Source organism: Phoxinus phoxinus, assembly GCF_949152265.1.
Source record: "Phoxinus phoxinus genome assembly, chromosome: 7".
In the NCBI taxonomy this organism is placed as follows: domain Eukaryota; kingdom Metazoa; phylum Chordata; class Actinopteri; order Cypriniformes; family Leuciscidae; genus Phoxinus; species Phoxinus phoxinus.
The window spans coordinates 23,750,449-23,771,084 of record NC_136882.1 but is presented as its reverse complement, the minus strand read 5'-3'; the positions used below and the strand labels follow the sequence as shown (position 1 = coordinate 23,771,084).

Below are 20,636 nucleotides of genomic sequence, written 5' to 3'. Positions count from 1 at the left end.
GAGGGAGAGGCCGGGCTGTTTCATTCTGATGCCTCCAAACACCCCAGCTCTCCAGCCAGTGCTTGTTGAATCTTTAGTGAATCTACAGGCTGTCTTTGGCAAGGCCGACAAGTAATTCCCTTCAGACGCCCTGAGAGAGATAGGCAGGAGGGAGGAAGAGAGGCCTACTTCTATTAAGATTAAAGGGTAGTCTCGTTCCTTCTTGCTGACAGTTTGAGCTGTTCACTGATGCCCAGGGCAATGAAAACATCCTCTCCACATCCACGTGTGGTTTTTAAATATATGATGCGAGTCAGGATTTTTTTAGTGTGTTAACAACTCCAATAGATTCTCTAGAAATTATAACCATTTCTCATTGAATATAACATAAAGTTGTTGTCAGAAGAGCAAATTGACTGCGTATAGTGGTTCTCTGCTTATTTTTTATTGAATATTAATGAGTTCTCAGAGCTGGAGCACCGGAGCTAAACAGCCATTCATCAGCAGAGATGAAACTGTCATAATTGGCCTTGTTTTGTCGCTCATTTCTCTCGGGCAAGTTCTCAGAGTTCAAATGAAAAGAACTGAGATTCATTGAAGTATGTGGACGAATCTCATATTGCCTAGTGTCCCATATCCCATATGCTATTACAGTACCAACAAATCAAGCAACCAACTAATCTCTTTGTTACTGACCAGAGAAAGCATTCAAATAAAAAAACAGTTGTTGCCTCAATTTATTTATTATATTTAAGTAATGATGGAAAAATGTCCGCTTTGTCATCACAGGAATAAATTACATTTGAAAATATATAAAAATAAAAAACAGGAATTTTGAATTGTTATAATATTTAAAAATATTACCATTTTTACTGTATTAGTGATCAAATACAGTTTTTTTTTACAGTTGCTAGGACACATTTTTCAATACTTAGGTCACTTTTTCAAAAGTCTTCACACAGTTCTCCTAACCAACTTTCAGCTCGGCATAGCATGTAATTTCACATTCAAAATGCACTAAAACTACCAAATCAACACATTCTTTTATAACACTAGCAAAGGTTGACAGCCAACAAACACACTTTATCACCCACAAAACAATGACCTGAATAACACTAACAACAGGTAGCTTTATACAATGTTTTCCTCTGTAAATGCTTTCTTTCTTCTACCTTAGCTTTCTTTCTTCTACCCGCAATACATGTTACTAGAATGAATCAGACATGATGCAGTATGCTTCAATACTTTATATATTTGATGTCCAATAAGTCCAGTAATTCCAAAGTACAAACATTTGTCTACACACCATCCACCGAAACAGATACAATAGGAATAAGCTGTGGCTTATACCATTTGCTGTCGTATACAGTTTTGTATGTTATTGTTTTGAACTTAAGTTTAACAGTTTTGAAACAGTATGCAAGCATGTGCAAATTGGCTTGTATGGTTCACAGAGTTTTGGCGGATGTTGTGTCGAAGTGAGAGAATAATTAATGTAATTTGAAAGATGTAGTCATTGAATGCAGTTTGTGCCAAAGCAATGATAAATGATCCACAGTTTAGCCCACATATACTTCTGTTGTGCTCACTGTGTGAAGAGTTTTGAAAAAGTGACCTAAGTATTGAGAAATGTGTCCTAGCGACTGTAAAAAAAAAAAAACTGTAAATGCAGCCTTGGTAAGCAAGATACTTTCAAAAACATTAAAAGATACCAACAGATTCATTACAATGAAAGTATATGGACACCCGGGTTGTCAAGGAAGATTTTCAAGGCAAGAATTTTGTGAATGACAAAACATTTTAGTAAGATTCAATTTAATTCACTTAAGAAATGCATGGCTGGGCAACCTTTATTTTATTCTGTTTCTGTTTCTTTTTATTTATTTATTTATCTTATTCTGTATTAGTTCTCCTACAGTTTGCTTTTGTGCTTACCAGACATCTTCTGCATCTACGTCACACTCTGCTCCAAACTGGCAAATGTCACAGGTGGACGTCTCCTTCTGTCCATTCTCTGCCGAACCCTCGTTCCCTGCTTGGATACACAAAGACGAGACAAGACAGCGTAAGCTATTAAAGGTCTGACAAATATTATTTGGGGCAAGATGAGCAGGCAATCACAGTCCATCTCTCTCTCTCTCTCTCTCTCTCTCTCTCTCTCTCTCTCTCTCTCTCTCTCTCTCTCTCTCTCTCTCTCTCTCTCTCTCTCACACACACAAACATGCATGAATAGATGGAGACAGAGGACAGACACAATTCTCATTCTGCCTTTGTCTCTGGCTCTCATGAGAAGTTCAAATCCCCCACTGATCTTTCCTCAGCCTCACCCCTCATTTCATCATGATGATTTCTGATATGCCGCTCCTGCTCCCTGGCGATAGAGGCTTCCCAGGAGCCGAAGCTTAAAGCCCCTCGCTATCGCATATCTGCCCTCATCAGTGGACGGGGAAAAGCAATCCCGTACGCCATGAAATTTAAATTACGTCTCCTCCTCGGTGGATCATCATTCCCCTTCGGATCCTGACCCTCCATTATGAGGTGCTATTTTTAAAACTTATACCGCAAAGACAGAGAGATGAGAAAAGAAAGGCAGAAGGATAAAAGGAAGAAAAGTAAAAAGAAAGAAATATACTAAGAACAACTTTAAAGTCACAGGTGTTTCAGTGATTATTTTGCTATATTTTTTTGTCCCTCTATCAAATCTTTTTGAATTTCTTCTTTTCTTTCACAGATCAAATAAAAAAATAATAATGGCAAGTTATTTTAAACTGTTTAAATTCAGCAATATGAGAAATAGTACAACTTCTCAATACAACAGTTCAATAAACGGTTAATATTTAGTAATTTTAATTTGAACAGTATAACAACATATCAGTAACAACATAAAGTAAAGTAACTACATTTTAGACACAATAGTGCCAATAATTTGTGCATTTTGCTCCACCAATGAAAATAGTTAGAAACAAGTTTGGCATCAAAATGAAAATAAACAACTGTTGTCTTGATGCTAAATGAATCAGTGTTCTGACGAATCTATGGAGTAAATTATTCAATGATTCATTCATAGTCTTTTTTGTTTGTTTGTTGTTGTCCTGAATGAGTTAGTATGATTCAGTGCCTCACTCACTTAAAAACAGCCACTTGTTTTGTTCCTGAACAAATCAGTGATTAGAACGAATCACTTGAGAGAATGATTCAAAGACTCACTCAAAAGACACCCACTGGCATAGTGATGTGCCCACCACTAATACACTAATACTGACAGTCTGTAAGCTCAAAAACAGACAACCAGAGAGACAAAGACAACGAAAAGTACAAGTGAATTCATGAAAAAGAGTAAAATAATTGTTCCTCCAAAAATCTAAGTATAAGATAATTTGACTTTATTCTGATTACTTTGTGTGAAGACAATGGCTACCATTAACATCACAAGTATGCACTAGATTAAGCTTTGCTCCAAACGCATCTCTTGTCCCGTATGATGACCGGAGCTGATTAACCTAGTGGTGTTGTGTTGTGGCTGCATGGAGCAAGGGTCTGGAAATGAGAGATGTGTCAGAGGGAAGGGGCAGTAACGGTTATCTCCAGCTTTAGATGGACCCTCTGAATCGATTTTCCCTGACCAGAAACACAGTCGATCACCAGCCCCCGCTGCTTTCATCCACAACCTCTGACAAAAAAAACAAATCCTGTTTAAGAATATCTACGATACACTGTGTGTGAAAACCCAAGGTCAATAGAATAATGGTAGAATTCGTAAGTCTTTATTGTTGTTATCTTTAAAGTGCTTTTAATGTTTCATAACCTTAAATGTCTTTGCGTTATACATGAAAATGTAGCAATCTGAGCACATGCAGAGCAGAGGAATAGGTTTTGCTTAAATGGTAGTTGGAAAGGAGATACTCAAATGAACGGAAGACAGATGGTGAGTGTCCAAGAAAATGGCTCTTAATGGGACAAACCTACTTGTGCAGAAACTAAGGAGAAAGGTGGGGGTGGATTTAGGGCACAACATGGGCTGTCAGACAGATGATGAATGAAGCCACCCATCTCCTGCACAGTGTATGGAAACTGACCTTCACAACAGATAGCAAGAATGAGTGTAGCATTCCAGTCTGGGTTGGAAGAGCTGTATATGAACTAAGATCACATCATGAGGAGTAAAAATAGCACCAAGAGACTGGGTAGAACATATATATATATTTCCTAATCATTATATTTACCTTGTTTTCCAGTGAAAAACATATCAACATCCTTAAAATTAGATCAGTTTTAGTTAAGAAGTCCTGAGCCCAGCAAAAAAAAAAAAAAAAGGTCATGATTTAACTAAATTAATTAAATGTGGCCATAAATCCATGGGAAAGAGTCACATTTGTATTGCATTTGATTTGGCTGAGTGGCAGGGTTTATTGCACAGACAACTTTTTATTTATGGCCACAATATCTAAATGTGGGGCTCCATAGTCAAGACTGCATAAAAGTTTTGTTTTCAGAATTTAACATTTTTCAAATTATAATAATATTAAGTGATTTGCTTACAGACATGATTGCAGTGCACATTGTACTGTAGATCGTTTTGTTTTACCCCATTTGCACCAAATGCTCTTAGAAAATTGTATTGTTGCGTTCATGACCATGAGATGAAAATTATTCTTTTGAGTGGTATTCCTTGCAATGTACACAATGAACAAATGGATGGATGATAACTCCTGGGTCATCTAACAAAAAGCAGCTCAGAACACACACACACACACACACACCATTTGTGAAATGGAAAGAGTTTTGATCAACGCAGTTAAACATTTGGTGAAACAAAAAGAATCACGAGGCTCTTTGTTAAGCTCTTCTGGGACTCCAAAAGGTCACATTTTATCATGCATATACTTTGCAGTTTAAAGGTTAACATGTGATTAACATGTTACTGAAATGCAATGTTCTATTAGCCTACTATGAAAAAACAAATGTGTAATGTAAGAAAAGCCTGCCTTCCATATTCTCCCTGAAGAGACGGCTCCACACAAGAACACGATGAGCTCTTGAGGGACAGAAAGGTCAAGTGAATCTCCACAGATGGAGAGGACACATTACATCTTTGAATCAATAGAGAACGTAGGAAGCATAATGCTTACAGTGGAAAGATGATAGCCCGAAAGAGGATCTTTGGATTTCCACTGATCTCTACGAGCTAATGATGCTTCTTCTATGCGGTTAATGTGACATTTAAGCATTATGCGTGATCCACAGAATCGTCTTAACAGTTACTTTCACGAGAGAATCTCAGAATTATGATTTTTTTTCCCTCCCTTTGTATTGCAGTAAAATGTCATTTTTTCTGGCTATGATTGTAAAATTCGGGGAATGACTGAATCACAGTGTTTGTGCATCAAAAAAGGCATGTGCATGAGTAATTGACTTGAGCTCAATCCGGCAAGTAAAAACACTACAAATATTGTAAATTGATTGCTTAGAGCTTTTACATGTGCATCAGTGTAATGATACTCTTCATTTCAAATTGGTTTCTAAGCAATGGGTATCTGAGTACAAATGCTATTTTTAAACCTTGTTTTTATGTAATATTTTTTTCAGAAACAAAGGGATAGTCTTTTTTGTTTGTTTGAAAATACCATTATTGCTAACTTAATACAACTGATAAAAATGTAATGTATCTGTCATCTCTACTCATTATTTTTTTTTTACTTATTTTACTTTCAGAGGACTTGATTACTATATTTTGGATGGATAATTTTGTAGTTGAGTATAACATGCTTACAAAAATCCTCAAAAATTTAATATATGACTAAACATTTTGAAAGGATGTATATTTCTACATTTGACCTGCAAACTTGTCTGATATACCAGGCTCTCAGTGTTCCAATCATGTAGTCATCAACTGAGTCTTCACCACATTGGGTCCATTATAACCCACTTCACACAAATAAGGCTCTGTGAGTAACCCCGTCCAATTGGGAAAAGCATGTCGTAAAACCCCCTCTGGCACTTTGCCTCTTCTATCCACACCTGACAGCATAGAAGACCTTGCCAATGACCCATTTGCGCATGTAATTACAGCAATCCGCTGACGACGGTGGCGCAGAGCGAAGGTGTCTAATTTTGTGGAGTGCTCCCGAGGCTCTTTTCTTCCACTGGCTGACAGCTTTTGGAGAGCGTTTTGAAAGCCAGATGAGGGTTTGAATTGGCAAGAGCAGTAAGAGCCAACGTGCGAAATTCAGGAAAGAAGGCCTGAAACGGGCTGCCCTTCTTCTAGGGATTAGGGAAGAAGAATTAGGAGAGGAATTACGGCTTAAAACTTCATTTTTTCCAGCTTTGACCAGATTAAGCGCTGCTCGCTGAAAGTCTTCCATTGAGCGCCTATAAGACCCAGCAGAAGATCTACGAATCAGTTTCACTCTGGGTCATTACAGTGCACTAAGGTCAACCGTGTAAAATAAACACACAGATTCCATATCACTCAGAAAGACTTTTACCATCACATATAAATTAAACGTATACCGCCCACATAAGCACCATTTCACTTGGATTTGATACAGCTGTGTTGTGTCTAGAGCTCTCCATTATACTCCCATGAGAAGTGCCATGAGGTTCAGACCCTCTTACATTCACACACAAACCAGTTCGTGTGCTGATCTCCAGCTCTGACTATGATCGGCCCCTGATGGCACCCATAATAACACTCGTGATGGAGCCACTCTTGGTAATATAATGGAAGAAGAGTGCAGGGGAAGGAAAGGAGATGAATAGTAGAGGATGAAATGAGAGGAAAAACTGGATGGAGAGAACACCATTTGATGTTTGTGGTATGAAGCAAAGGGAACGAAAGAAAGAAAAACAATACAACCAAGTAAACACGACAATCACGGAAAGGGTTCGAAAACAGAGGGAGAATGAGAGACAAAGAGACAGACTGAAAGAGGAAAAAAACACAAGGGACAGAACAGAAGAAAACATCTCCGGCAGCTAAGCGGTCGATGGACAGTCAATAAAGTGTCACTTTCTGCAAGCTAAGAAGCCAGCCTTGATGAAGGGATCTGACCAGGATCGAGGCTGAAATTAACATTTGGATTAATGGCCATATCAACTAGTGCTTCACCCACTGGATGACCTTCCCTAAACCACACTCTCATATTAGACCCTAAAATATACCACAGATAAAAAAAAAAAAAAAAAAAAAAAACATTTGATAAGGATTTATTACATGCATAGCTGTGGAAAAAGATTGATGAATTTTTTGATGAATTTTGAAACTTTGAAAGAAGATGGGTTCCAGCTTTCTGCTATTTAACAAAGCCTACATTATACTGTTGTGTTTCCACTTCCTTGTGGTCTTTTTTTTTATGAAATGTTGAAATGTCCATTAAAGTATATAAATTATATACATATATGTGACCCTGGATCACAAAACCAGTCAGAAGTCCTACGGGTATATTTGTGTCAATAGCCAACAATACATTGTATGGGTCAAAATAATCAATTTTTCTTTTATGGCAAAAAATCATTAAGATATTATGCAAAGATCATGTTCCATGAATATATTTTGTAAATTTCCTACCGTAAATATGTAAAACATTTATTTTTGTGAGTGAATGCAGCACAATCACGAACATAAATGGACAACTCTAAAGGAGATTTTCTCAATGTTTCGATTTTTTTTGCACCCTCAGATTCCAAATTTTCTAATAGTTGTATCTCGACCAAATATTGTCCTATCCTAACAAACCATACATCAATGGAAAGCCTATTTAGTCAGCTTTCAGATGATGTATAAATCTCAATTTCAGAAAATTGACCCATGTGACTGGTTTTGTGGTCCAGGGTCACATATACAGTATAGTTTTTCATTACCTTTTTCATTGGTCATTTGATCCTCAGAAATAAAAAAGGCAATTGTTGCTGCTGTGCAAGTTTTGCAGTTTAATTTCAATATATGAAATTCTTCAATAAGAACATAAAGCTCTTGTATCTTTAAAGATCAAGGAGCTTTTGATTTCCTTATACAGTGACCTCTTTTTGCCCCCCAATAAATTCTCCCAGCGCACCCCCTGCTGCAGTGAATCAAGTTTGTCCGAGCAGAAAGATGCTGGCACCTTGTCTTTCCATCTGAACTCCCAGACACAGTGGGGTGGCACAGAGAGCAGTTGAGATGTTCCAGCACTGTTGGTGCCAATCTTTGCCATCAAGCCCCACTAATCCTTCTGGCACCACAGTGCCAATCTTTCACTCCAGTTTTACCCGCTGATCTTTAGAAAAGATCCAAATCAGTAGTGCAATGCAAGCTTCTGGTACACAAGTGCTAGCTGCTATAGGCTATTGCAGAGAGGATTCCATAAAATATGACAGAACTTAATATGATGTTAATACCATGTTTCATTCATTTTGTTCTGATTGTATATTTATAAAAATGCAATGTTATTTTCCCTGAAGCAGATCTTATGAACTCATTTGACGATGAATGATTTAGGAAGGACGACGTGATGTTTTCCACCTCAGTAGAACAACAACTATTTTTTTCTGCATCAAGTTAAAGGTCATTTCACAACTCAAAGGAATATGAATTCATTGCTCAGAGACTTAAACCAGATTTAGATATTGGCCTTTAACAACATCTGCCCGCCAGGGACCTTTTAACACCCAACAGACGCACAAACGAAACACAAATGAAAACAAATGAAAGCATTTTCACAAGGGATTTTCCTACTTAGCAAACTCACGTTGATAAGGAGAACCATTACACCTTAGAACTGAGTGAACCGACTGAGTGAACGACTAAAGATGCCTTTACTAAAAAAGAAACTATTCAAAAAGATAAATATACTAAATAAACTATGTAAAATATAGGGTTACACCAGGGCTAAAGGCACACCGGGGTAAAAGGTGCACTTGACTTTTTTCTCTTTTAAACCCTTAGATGGCACAAAAATTCAGCTTAGCACTTTTCTTAACAACCGCTTTTGATGATGCACGTGGAAATTTGGCTGGTCTTTGACACGATTGCGGACAGCAACGCAAAGCTTTTTCTATAATAATTTGATCTAATATTTAATGTTTTTAAAAAAGTTGTAGATTTATGTAGCAAAGGAGAATCACTAACATTATAGACTATATTTTGAGACAAAGGTTTTGTTAATTATTTTTCAAGGTAATTACAGCAACAGATTTTTAATAACGGGAGAATATGTAAAATGATGGTATTTGGGGTAAAAGGCACCCCTGCTGTTGGGGAGAAAGGAACAATAATTAACATGATAATAAATATAGCTGCCTGACATTTAAATTTGTTGACATGACATGATTCGATGGGAAATATCATATATCAAGTTGGGTATATAACACCTGAATCCACTCAGTGTTTTTTATGTGATATCCCAAAATTTACATAAAAATAGGTGGATGGCAATTGTTTTAGTGCTAAATTTAAAATTCTAAAAGAAATACAATATGTTTTTGTCACGTTAAATTGTTCACTTTATTTAAAAACTGATTATTCTTTGTTCTTTAATAAAGTTCTTGCATAAATTAGATTAGTGTGGATCTTAATTACCTCCCCAGCTTGTGTTACTGTACAACTCACCCCAGTAGTGGGTAGATTGTAACAACAGAAATCTTTGTATTTGACATAAACTCCCATAAGTTTTGATTGTGTATACACACCCAAGTGAGTTTTGCTTGTATTAGACAAATGTGGCTAATGTGTATCAAAGTTTGAGAGATCTATAACAAACAACCACTGAGTTACTGATGCTCAAACACAAAGTGTAGGGTTATATAGAGTAGGGTTAAATAACAGGATTATTATTTTCTTTTGAAGTGAGATGTAATCAGCAAGGTTTAACACTTGTTTTAGCCAGTAACTGATTGACAGGCGGGTAGGTGGTCCTTTCGCTGCTATGCATTATACTGTAGCATTACACTATAACTTGTTTCTGACACTGTTTGGTTTGAGTGATTTGATCACTTTGGAGCCCATTTGCACCTAACCATTGATCAGATTACAGAAAGAGGGTCTATTAACAGAAGGCATTAGTAGTCAATAATCCTGAACCAGCTGCAAAAAGCCTTAAGAAAGTGGACAACAGATGTTAAAATGTAATCATCCATTATGCTTCTAGCCCACACATAACCCCTGCCATGTTACAGCAGAAATGCGAAATTCTTTTCAATTTCAAAACACCTCCAGCTCCAGCACAAACTCCAGACTCAAGCCCAGCGGAGCTCCTCGCTTCTCTATTTTCTATTCAAAGACAGTCAAACAAACCACCAACCTCAGCGGATTTCGCAGATGCATCCCAGGATAAATGAGCCTTTAAGAATTGAAAGCTCTATAAACAACCAAGCCCTTAGATGTTTACATTTCAAACACAGAGGTTTGTCTCCAAGGAGTTCAGGCTTAGCTAGTTCCAGTAATTTGGGAGATGGAGACTGCTGTTATGATGGGTTGATGCTTTACTGATTTTAACCAGAACAGATTGCAGTTGGTTTGTTTTTAGTGGCACTCAAGAAATGAAGCTCACTATTATCAGAGAATAGTGTCCTTGTAAGATCCATGACTGGAAAGGGATTAAACTCCTCATAGATGCAGCCGCTGAAAAACAACTCTATTTTCCCCAGTTACTGTGAAAATGCTTCTAGTGTTCCCTTCTGTCTCCTCCTTATCTTTCTCTCCATACATTTCTTTCTCATCTCCTGGACTGTAAATCTCCATTTTCTATGTTGATATAATTTATTCTGTCTATTCAAATATATCTTTGTGAGTCATGTCTTTTTGGTTCTACTGTATGTATATAAGCCAAAATGAACTCTGCACTTTTCTTTCACTTTCTCTTGTGACCTTGAGGCCATTTTGTCACTTCCTGCCACGGCTCATCAATCACAATGTCTCCTGACCCGTCCAGTGCGCTAATCTCCATATAATCCCACCATTACCGTGAACGGCTCATCTTTTTGTGTCTAGTGTGATTCCTGTTCATCCTCTCTGCCACTTTCCCGCTCTCTCCAGCCTTCCCATATCATTATATCGTATTTCCCAAAATATATTTTAATAGAAATCCCCTTCTGCCCCAAGGATGACCCACATTAAAACAGCACATTTATTTTTGAGCGACAGAAGGTTCAAACAGCCCCCAATACACCTTTGTCTCATTTGATTTGGCTCCTTCCACGTGTGCCTGAGATTTACATTTCATCTGTGGAGACCCTGACTATATTAATAACTCCGGAGGTATTTGTCAGAGCTCGGAACGAATCGCGAATGAGTAGACGCTGCCACAAAATGATTGCATTTTCTCTTGTTGGGGCTGGAAATAGCTTAGTCTCTGAAATGGGTTTTCACAAAGGCAACAAGGGCAAATCTATGTCTTGTTTGTGATAAGAACAAAGTGGAATATGAAGTCATTTCCATTTTCAATGTTATTTTCAATTTTCATACTTTAAGGAAGCGCTAAATCCCTTTCATTCAGCTATGGAGAATAAGAACACAGAAAAAAAGTGCTTTGAATTTAATATGATTTGATCACGCACATCATTCCACACAAATCAATGAAGTTTACTTATTTTTTTCCCCTTCTCGGTTTAGGTCAATAATATTTTGTTAGAAAACATAACTTGTTCATGTAAATTCAACATGATGGAATTATGGAATAATTATATTTTAGTGACCCAATTCACCAGCCTCAACATGCATTTATCCTTGACCAAGCCATGATCCATTTTCATTTGTGTCACATTACTCAGTTATATTACTACTACCTAGCTTTCTACCAACTAGAAACAGCATGTTACCGCATGCTAAATAATACCTCATTGACTAAAGCAATGTTCTTCATGGAAACTGTTCTAAATCAAATCATAATTGGACATTAAAGTCCCCCTTTCTAAATGTCAAAAATGTTTAAGTAAATGGCCTGCAAGTTGTGACAAAACAATCAATAAATTAGCCTCAGTTTAACCAAGTTAAGCAGGGATTTTTTATTTTTTTGCACTTTATGAATTCTGAGAGGAATAAAATAACAGAGAGTTCATTCCTGCTTTAGCAACTTCTTTGCTATGGAAGCTCAAAATAAATGTTGCGATACACAAAGCTAAGAGGAAACATTTTCCAAAAACCAGTCCACATAAGTAATTAATTACAATATATGTCTAATATTTGAATATCTGTTTTTCCTCTTTATGTTTTGTTAGGTAATATAATGTAGCTTTTTTTAATCGATCATAAGACAATATTTTGTGCATTGTCACATAGGCCTACATGTATTGTGATTTGGTTTGAGCCAATTGAGTGTTTGGTTGAACTTTTTCCTATACAAAGTATATAAACAAAAATCATTCCATAACAGATGAAAAAATAACATCTTTCCATTACAGAAATAATTCTTAAATGATAATATTCATTTTACTAAGTCAGATTAACAATTAAGAAAAATGTGCCATGGTGTTTAATGGTTTAAAATAGGTTTCAGCCAGTTCTTAATTTGTAATTTAAAAGATCAAAAACATAATTTCTAAGTAATTATGTTCTTCTAATTAGAAGGCGCTGTGACCGACACTAACTATTCAACTTCAGTTTTCCCAGAACATACAATGACGTCACTAAACGGTGATGGCACTACTGTATTAGAGCATCATTCACAAGTTTCTGCACGTCCCCAACCACAACCTGGTGCATTATTTTGTCATGTATATAGCTACGTTAAGACCAAATATAATTAGCTGATCAGTGATACTCTCTCTCACCGATGATGATGTTGCCTCTACCATTACATTGATTTCTGTCAGATCTAACTCCTGTCGCTTGTGTCTCCTGCTGATTAGCAGGGCCTAAAATGAACACTCCCCAAGCTCCAAATGCAAGTAAAAATTGGCCTTGTCTCACTGCACGCAAAATAATACGCAGTAAGCACCAACCTATGAGAGTGATTTTGAACTTAAGAAAGCTGATTGGTCAAAAATATATATAGTAGGTTGAGAGCCAACAGCAAAATATAACCCCCAAATACATTTGCATAAACCTGTCCTTACACTGTCCCACTCACACACACATTATTTTACCTTGAAATGCACTTGTTAATGCCATATCATTTAAAAACGATTTTTTTTCCAAAATTTGACATTTACTGGAACAGGATCCAGCTAAAATTAAGCACTACCCTCTCATTGAAGCTATGGACAAGATATCCCAGTCAGAGAGCTTTTCAATAGGGCATTTATATCAGATGAACTTATAAATTATATCCGTTGTGATGTTTGAAAAGCCTTTTCCAGCCGCAATGCCAGATCCTGATAAACACTATGTCTAACTCAGTAAGGACTGCAGTACAGAAACAGTGCACATGTTCACACTCAGCTTGAATGTTAAGCACGCAAACTCTGAGCACAGCTAGACACTTTTCCTTAGTCTTCACCTCCCATTCCAGACGGCACTGCGCCTGCCTTTATCGCAGCAGCTGAAATGGGGAGATTAGATTATTCTCTTTCTCATTCCTCTAAGCTTGTTACCATGGTGATACCACGGTGACTGAGGAAGGTCCTCACCCGGAGACGGCTGTGCAGCTGACTGTCGTCACCTCAGGAACGTGAGGTCATTAATTTCCCTCTGGTAAAAAGCTGCGGAGTGTTTTAGAACATTTTAAGGCACGACTTAACCACCATTTTATGTGAAAGATCAAACACGGTCAACCGCAGCTGCAAAGACTAAATAAATACACAACGAAAACCCAAAGAACACAAACCAACTCCCTTAAAGACTGCTTCCTGTGTCTGTATTGATTATAGAAAATCTACCAAAATTAAAAACATAATGGATCCTTGAAGCAGAGCCCTGGATACACAGTAAATGGATTTCATTTGGAAGTAATTATAAATAATGAAGTGCTGGTGGAGCCGTACTGCTGCAGTTTTGACAGCTGAAGTGATACAGCGATTAATCATAGAATAAAATCAGGCGTTCCTTGCTTTACAGTGATGGAAGAAATATATTTGCCTCTTGAATTAAAAGAGAGAAAAAAAAGACAAATAAATAGATAGATAGATCAAAATAAAAAGGTAGATCGATTTTTTTTTTTAAGTAAATGATCAGTAAATGAACATATATGCCTTGTCACAGTCCACTTGTCGTGACATCCTGCTCCGATTAGCGTTGAGGAATTTCCACCAGCAGAAGAAAATTAAACCAATTTAGTTTAACTTAACGTATTTAGACTTTACTATGCATGTCATCTTATTATTTTATTGTAACATTATGTAAGAGACACTGCCGGTGTTCTGCCAGTTATGAGATTAACAAGCAGCACGGAGCTCAAGTTACTACCTGAGGAATCATCCAACTGATTTCATTTTTATTTTTAAATTATTATTATTATTTTTTTGCATTATATCCCCACCGATTATTTTCTACAGTATAATGCTATCCAATCGTTGCACTCAAACACGTAGGATATGACTCGTTTAAACTTCAATTTGATCTAATTATTGTAAAGTAAGAGCATGAAAAAAAAGATAATAATAATAATAATTACCCTAACCTTTAATTTAATCCCCCCAAAATAGACTTTAGTTGTAATTAATATTTTAAGATTTGTCTAATTTTAATGCTCTTTAATGTGATGTTGTTTGTATTGTATTCTTGCACTTCTGCAATAAAATAAGATGATCAGACTCTGAAGTATTGTGCATACACAGAGTATAGCTTGATCGCCCCCTTTTAAATCCAGAAATATGCGTCGGAACTGATGTCGGTGTCTTTAGAAGTAGTATCTGTGGTGAATTTTACATAAATAAATCACAACAATCACATGCTATGGGCACAGCATTGATACAGGCTGCAAAGGAAGTTTTTTTACGCTCCAATTTGAAGCTTCCGCTTTTCGAATGCGGAAGTGTGATAAGTATAACTGTCTTAAACATTACGACTGCAATTCAATTAAACAACAACAACCATACATGCTGGTTTCACAGACAAGGTTTAAGCCTATAGTCCCAGACTAAAATGCATGTTTGAGCTATCTTAACAGAAAGCAACTTGTACTGAGATATCTTAAAATGACAGTGCCTTTGTTTTGTCTCAAGATGCACACCAGTAATGTTTTTTATTTCCTAAGGCATGTTTAGATAAGATACTTAAATGCCCTAATTTAACTAGTTTACTCCTGGCTTAATCTAATGCCTGTCTGTGAAACCAGGCCTTAAAGTTGCAGTAAGTGATTGAACATACAGTACACGAGTATAGCAAGAGTTCATTGTTAGTCGCCAGCAGCACACACTCAAAACCAATGTTACTCACGTATGGAGCCGAAACAACACAACTTCAGGTCTCTCCAGCGCTGGAAAGCTTTTCTATTATTAACGCAGGTCCTAAAGCTCTTGCCTGATCATAACCCTTCTTTTTCCAGTGATATTCCTCTGACCTTTTCTCTTTTGTAACGTCTCGCAGTCTTTCTTCAAATCCGCCCATTAGCACCTGCTACCAGATGGCATAGCTTCACCATCTGATTCCAAACAGCCTGCTTTTCCATTAATGACCATTCAAAACTATCTGTGTATCATTTAAAGCAATTTATGTGTGCAAATGCGCTACAAAGACCTGGTTATGATAATCATAACATATTAATAACTTGGTGAATAAACGTCATTAGAATCAGAATTAATATCAACTGCTAAGAAATGTTTTATAATCAGCAAACAGCCTAATCTCTTGCCATCAACCACAATAATCATGTTTCTCTATATTTCATTAGTCCGGAATGTAAATAGTGTTATGCTGCATGTAGCCTGTCACACTCAAACAGCCTGAGAAGCTTCTCTCTGCGCTTTGCCATAAGTGACCAGCAACATCCAGGCCCAGTAGGCGACCCATATGATTTATCTGCAGCCATTGAAATACATTTGATTTTTATCACACCGATGGTGCTGTGCTTACCTTAATGCCCTTCTCTCTCACTCCCTTTCTGTTCCATCCATAAACTGCAATCATTTACCCCAGCCTTTATCGCCCTCATCTTTCTCTTCCTCCTCTTTACTTATCTTTCTCTTTATCAGCCTTCCATTTCTCTTTCCCTCTCCTTTCCTTTCTCCACCCATTTTATCGATGTGCACGTTCTCCGCTCTCTTATCACTCTTCTTTTGTCTCTCTATCCATATTTTCTCCTCTCCCCTCATCATATCGTCTTCTCCACGTTCACTGCATTGAATCTATTTTTCTGGTCTGTAGAGAGTATTGTCATCTACTAATATCTACACATTCTTAGTTGGCATGCTTGGTAAAGGAGAAGTTCATGATGAATTAAGTCCTTCTATTCGGGCAGGAGAAGTTTTCTAAACCAGGACTTACAAACTTTTGTCATGGAACCCAAATATATAAACACCCATTTAAACGGTGTAAGAAAATGTTAAGTGCAATATTTTAAGATAAACATGCTGTTTGCAAAATAATTGGCTTTAATATTGTTATTGAACTGAAGCCAGCGTTAACTATTAGAGTATTATCTTGAAAATATTGCATTAAATAATCACTTCTCTACCCACTATAGAGTGTTGTAAACAAGCTTGAAGAGAAACATCTTGCTATGTTTCTTTAATCAAATAAATGCAGGTGAGCATGAGACGTCTTTTAAAAACATAAAAAAACATAAAAAAAACTTTGAATGGTAGTGTATGTGAAATTATAATGACGTATACAATTATGGGAGATATTATAGTGTGAGAATCTCATACCTGATGCTACGACACAATTGACCCACAAACAATTAAAATTTAGCAAAGGATACATCTTATAATGAAGATAGAACAGGCAGCACAACAAGATATTTAGCTTTAGTTAAAGTGTTCCAAGAGCTGTGAAATATACATTTACCTAACATCCTCATGGAAAACAGTCCCGTCCAAATGACACATATACCAACCAAGCTGCTGCTATTTGCAAAAAGCACAGACCACATCGAGCAAACAGGAAATGGCTGGCAAAATAAGACCACAATAAGCAGCAGTATAGCGGGGGGAGGCTACACTACTCAATTAGCGGATGTGGCCTGTTCGGTCAAGAGAGAGGAATAAAAGGGTTGACTGGAAGAGCGAGAGATTAAATCAAAGAAGAGTGACACATTTCAAGCGACGCTAATATGCAGCTCGAGCCGCAGACTGTTCTACTGTCAGTCAGACATTGCACTTTGGGGGAAGAGTGTAATAATTCTGTTTCTCTGAACAATACGCGAGTGGGCGTAATTGAATCTCAGTTTCAGTGGGCGGCTTGTGGAGGAGAGCAGATGACTGCTGACAGGCCGAGAGGAAGCGAGTGTGTGTTTACGAGCATCATTTGTGGGGAAGTGTAAACAAGTGCAGAGTGATTTAATGAGCAGCATGCACACAAATTCATGTGTCCAAATGGGAAGATTTTTGAGGTGGTTTGCCTTACCTTCATCTCCTGATCCTGAACCAGCCTCTATAAAACACAAAAAGCAGATCATTAGATCAATGTCTTCTCCAAAGTCTTTATATCATTTTAGTGAATCCACCAAGGGTCAAAATTCACACAGGTTTTACTGCATGTAAAACTAATTTAGAAAGGATTTTCTAGTTCTTTATCATTCGTATGCATGCCGTTTATAAGGTTTTATGTTAACTGAGATACCAAATGAAACAATTGTAGTTTAAAAAATGAACAAAAATCTGTCACAATACAACAATATTTAAATTAAAAAGGTTGAAATAATTGTATTGAGTGAGATTAATACAGTATCTATTCTGATGGTTTCTATTTGATAATTTGATTGATCTATTTGATTTTTTATGTCCATTATTCGTGGACACTACACTCCAAAAGTTTTTTTTTTTTTTTTGCAGTGATACCATAGAAGAACCTTTTTGGTTTCTACAAAGAACCTTTCAGTGATCGAGGGTGCAGAACATTTAAAAATTGTAACCATTTACAACAGACCCCCTGTATGCTTTATAAAAAGAAGATGTATGCCAAAATATGCTTTAAATGAATGTTTAAGAACGTCTAAAATCTGTACATGAGATGGACTGTCCATCTGTCCAGGGTGTTTCCCTGCCTATAGTCAGAGACTCTGGGACGGGCTCAAGCATCCTCGTGACCTTACACAGGACAATCGAATTGGAAAATGGATGGATTAAAACATGCACATTATTGCTCATCTGGGACTCTGGAGTTCGGGCACACTATTCTAATATACATTACAGATGTGGTTGTGTGTACTTGAACTGTGGGAGGATCAAAGGTGAATATGTGACCCATTTGGCTTCTAGGCAGAAGTGGGCTGAACAAATGATACAAGAGGGAGATATTACAAATGCATTTACACTCAAATTCACCACAGTCTGATTCAGATTCAGTGTTTCAACTGAAACCATAGAAACTATAACCACAATATTGCCACAATATGTGTGACTAAATTAAGTATTATAATGTCAATTATGTCCTCTGACTGGATATAAAGGTACAAAATGACACTCAAGTGAAAATGAGGGAAGGAGTCTTCCGGTTTCCCTCAGATTAGTTTATTCTTGTTACCCAGGCTTTTTTTATAATCAACTCTTTTGCATTACAGTCTAAATTGTTTATTTGCATTTTTATGTCTATTTTTATCAAGATTACACAGCTATGTCCTTCTCCTCAGGGTCACTAAATGCACAAGCACTTTGTTTTGATTTGTTTTTATCTAAGATTTTCTGTTTTTATTGTACATGTCATGCTTGATGATGTGCTGTTATTCTTGTCCAGTACTGTCTTGTATTGTGAGCCAAATCATCACCAAAATGAATTCCAGGCGATTTGTGTCGTTCTGGCAAAAATAAATAAAGACTTGAAGACTTGAAAGACTTGAAGATTGTATACAGCACAGTGGTCAACTACTGCTGTTTTTAATGTGCTTTATAAATAAATTTTGATTTGATAGCAAGATAAAACCAAATGCATCTTCAAAGTTCAAACACACATACACACTACAATTTACCTGTGTAGGACTATGTGTTAGATCAAGCATGAATACCATCCTCAATCCCTTAGACAGAATAAAATTCTCTATTTTTCCTTCAGATTTAAAAAAAGAAAATAACCTACGGAACCACACTCACACACACAGAAGTTCAAACTGCTGTCAGTTTTTCTAATTGCCTGACATTACGTTCCTGAATCAGAGACATGTCGCACACAATCTGTCTTTGACCATCTGAGAGATGCTCTCTGGCCATCTGGACATAAAACGCTCCGCTTTGGCTTTAATACAAAAATAAGGTCTAAACCTGTCAAAATACTTTCACCTGTAGCCTATATTTGATATTACATATAACACGTACACAACATTTTCATCTGTGTACGTGTATAAACTTAGAAAATATGACTCATATTAACTCTCTAAAGCCTGGCATATAAATAATAGTCAGAAAAATATTTTTATAATCAAACTATCTATTGAAAATGTAGACATATAATATGTACATTTATTACGGCTGTATACAGTATACATTAATATACTGTTTTGATGATCATGTTTTATTTTTTTATGACTCGCATGAAACTAATAACAAAGATTACTGAAATAAATATATCTAAATAAATATTAGAAAGCTATGTCTAAATATGACATCTATATGGCTTTATAGGGTTAAAACCATTTAAAATATAGTCTACAATCAACAACTAAAGAATGCATAACAATAAATAATCAATTATAATTTTCCATCATTGTGTTCAATTCAAAATTCCTGATAGAAACTGAAGACCTAAAAGACAAAAACATAAAAGCTTTATACAGAACCAATGAATCTGTCCTGAAGCATTGGATCAAAAAAGTGGAAAACCTTCCACAGCCTCAACAAATCATGAAGTTCCCTAGTACATCAAAAAGACTATTTCACAGTGAGGATGGAAGTAAAGCGAGACGAACAGCCTGTTTCTCGGCACACTTCTTCCTGTGAGACTGGACTCTGCTGAGTCTGCGGGCATGAAACAATGGCAGGAGTCTTATTTAGAGTAAGAGACCTGCTTTTCATTCAGAGGCATCAGCGGGTTACTCATCTCCTCTGCCTTTGTCATTTATCAGGAAGAATGTGTGATGAGGTGACTTTGCACTTTTCCACGGGCTCCCACGATGCCACGGGTTGAGCAAAACTTGAGCTCGTGGCTCAGAGGCAGATGGTCTCTGTCAGCAGAGACAAATGCAGCTGTGATTTAACATGCCACGGCCGCTGTTACAACACACAATTACCTATTTCAAGAACAGCACGCTTGACCGACATGTACATCAAGTAACATCAGTACCAGGCACAAAGCATAATTGATGAAACAGCCTGTTGAGCTTGCAGTCCTCAGTTTATGGGAATGTTTTAAAGAAATATACATTTCTTGGAATATGAAGCATACATCCTGCATGTAGAAAGCTACTTTAGCACTATACGTGGAGTGCGATTACGCAGAAAGGCTATCTTAACCTCCATTTCTAATGTCGAAAATGAAGTGCCTACTCCTCTCTGCAGTTACGCACCACTAAGCTAATGGCTAGCTGCCCTGTGCCGCACTGAAAACTCAATATAAGCACTGGCCCGTCTCCTTAATCAGTGCATTACTCACACTGATCTTACAGCAGCACAGCGGTGAACTCGCTACCGTTTGTGAGGTAAATAGCCCACTTATC

At 36.9% G+C, this 20,636-nt stretch overlaps 1 protein-coding gene across 4 annotated transcripts in view; it reads right to left on the bottom strand.

The window, feature by feature from the left end:
- Window positions 1-20,636, bottom strand: part of tmeff2a (transmembrane protein with EGF-like and two follistatin-like domains 2a) — a 56,673-nt gene that overhangs the window by 7,000 nt on the left and 29,037 nt on the right. For 2 of the 4 annotated variants that reach the window (XM_079617950.1, XM_079617952.1), the window contains exons 4-5: window positions 17,396-17,422; window positions 1,915-2,014 (exon numbers count right to left, since the gene is read on the bottom strand). In XM_079617950.1, coding sequence (XP_079474076.1) covers window positions 1,915-2,014; window positions 17,396-17,422 — 127 coding nt within the window. The remainder of the gene's footprint in view (window positions 1-1,914; window positions 2,015-17,395; window positions 17,423-20,636) is intronic. The other 2 variants (XM_079617951.1, XM_079617953.1) reach the window with 1 other exon arrangement.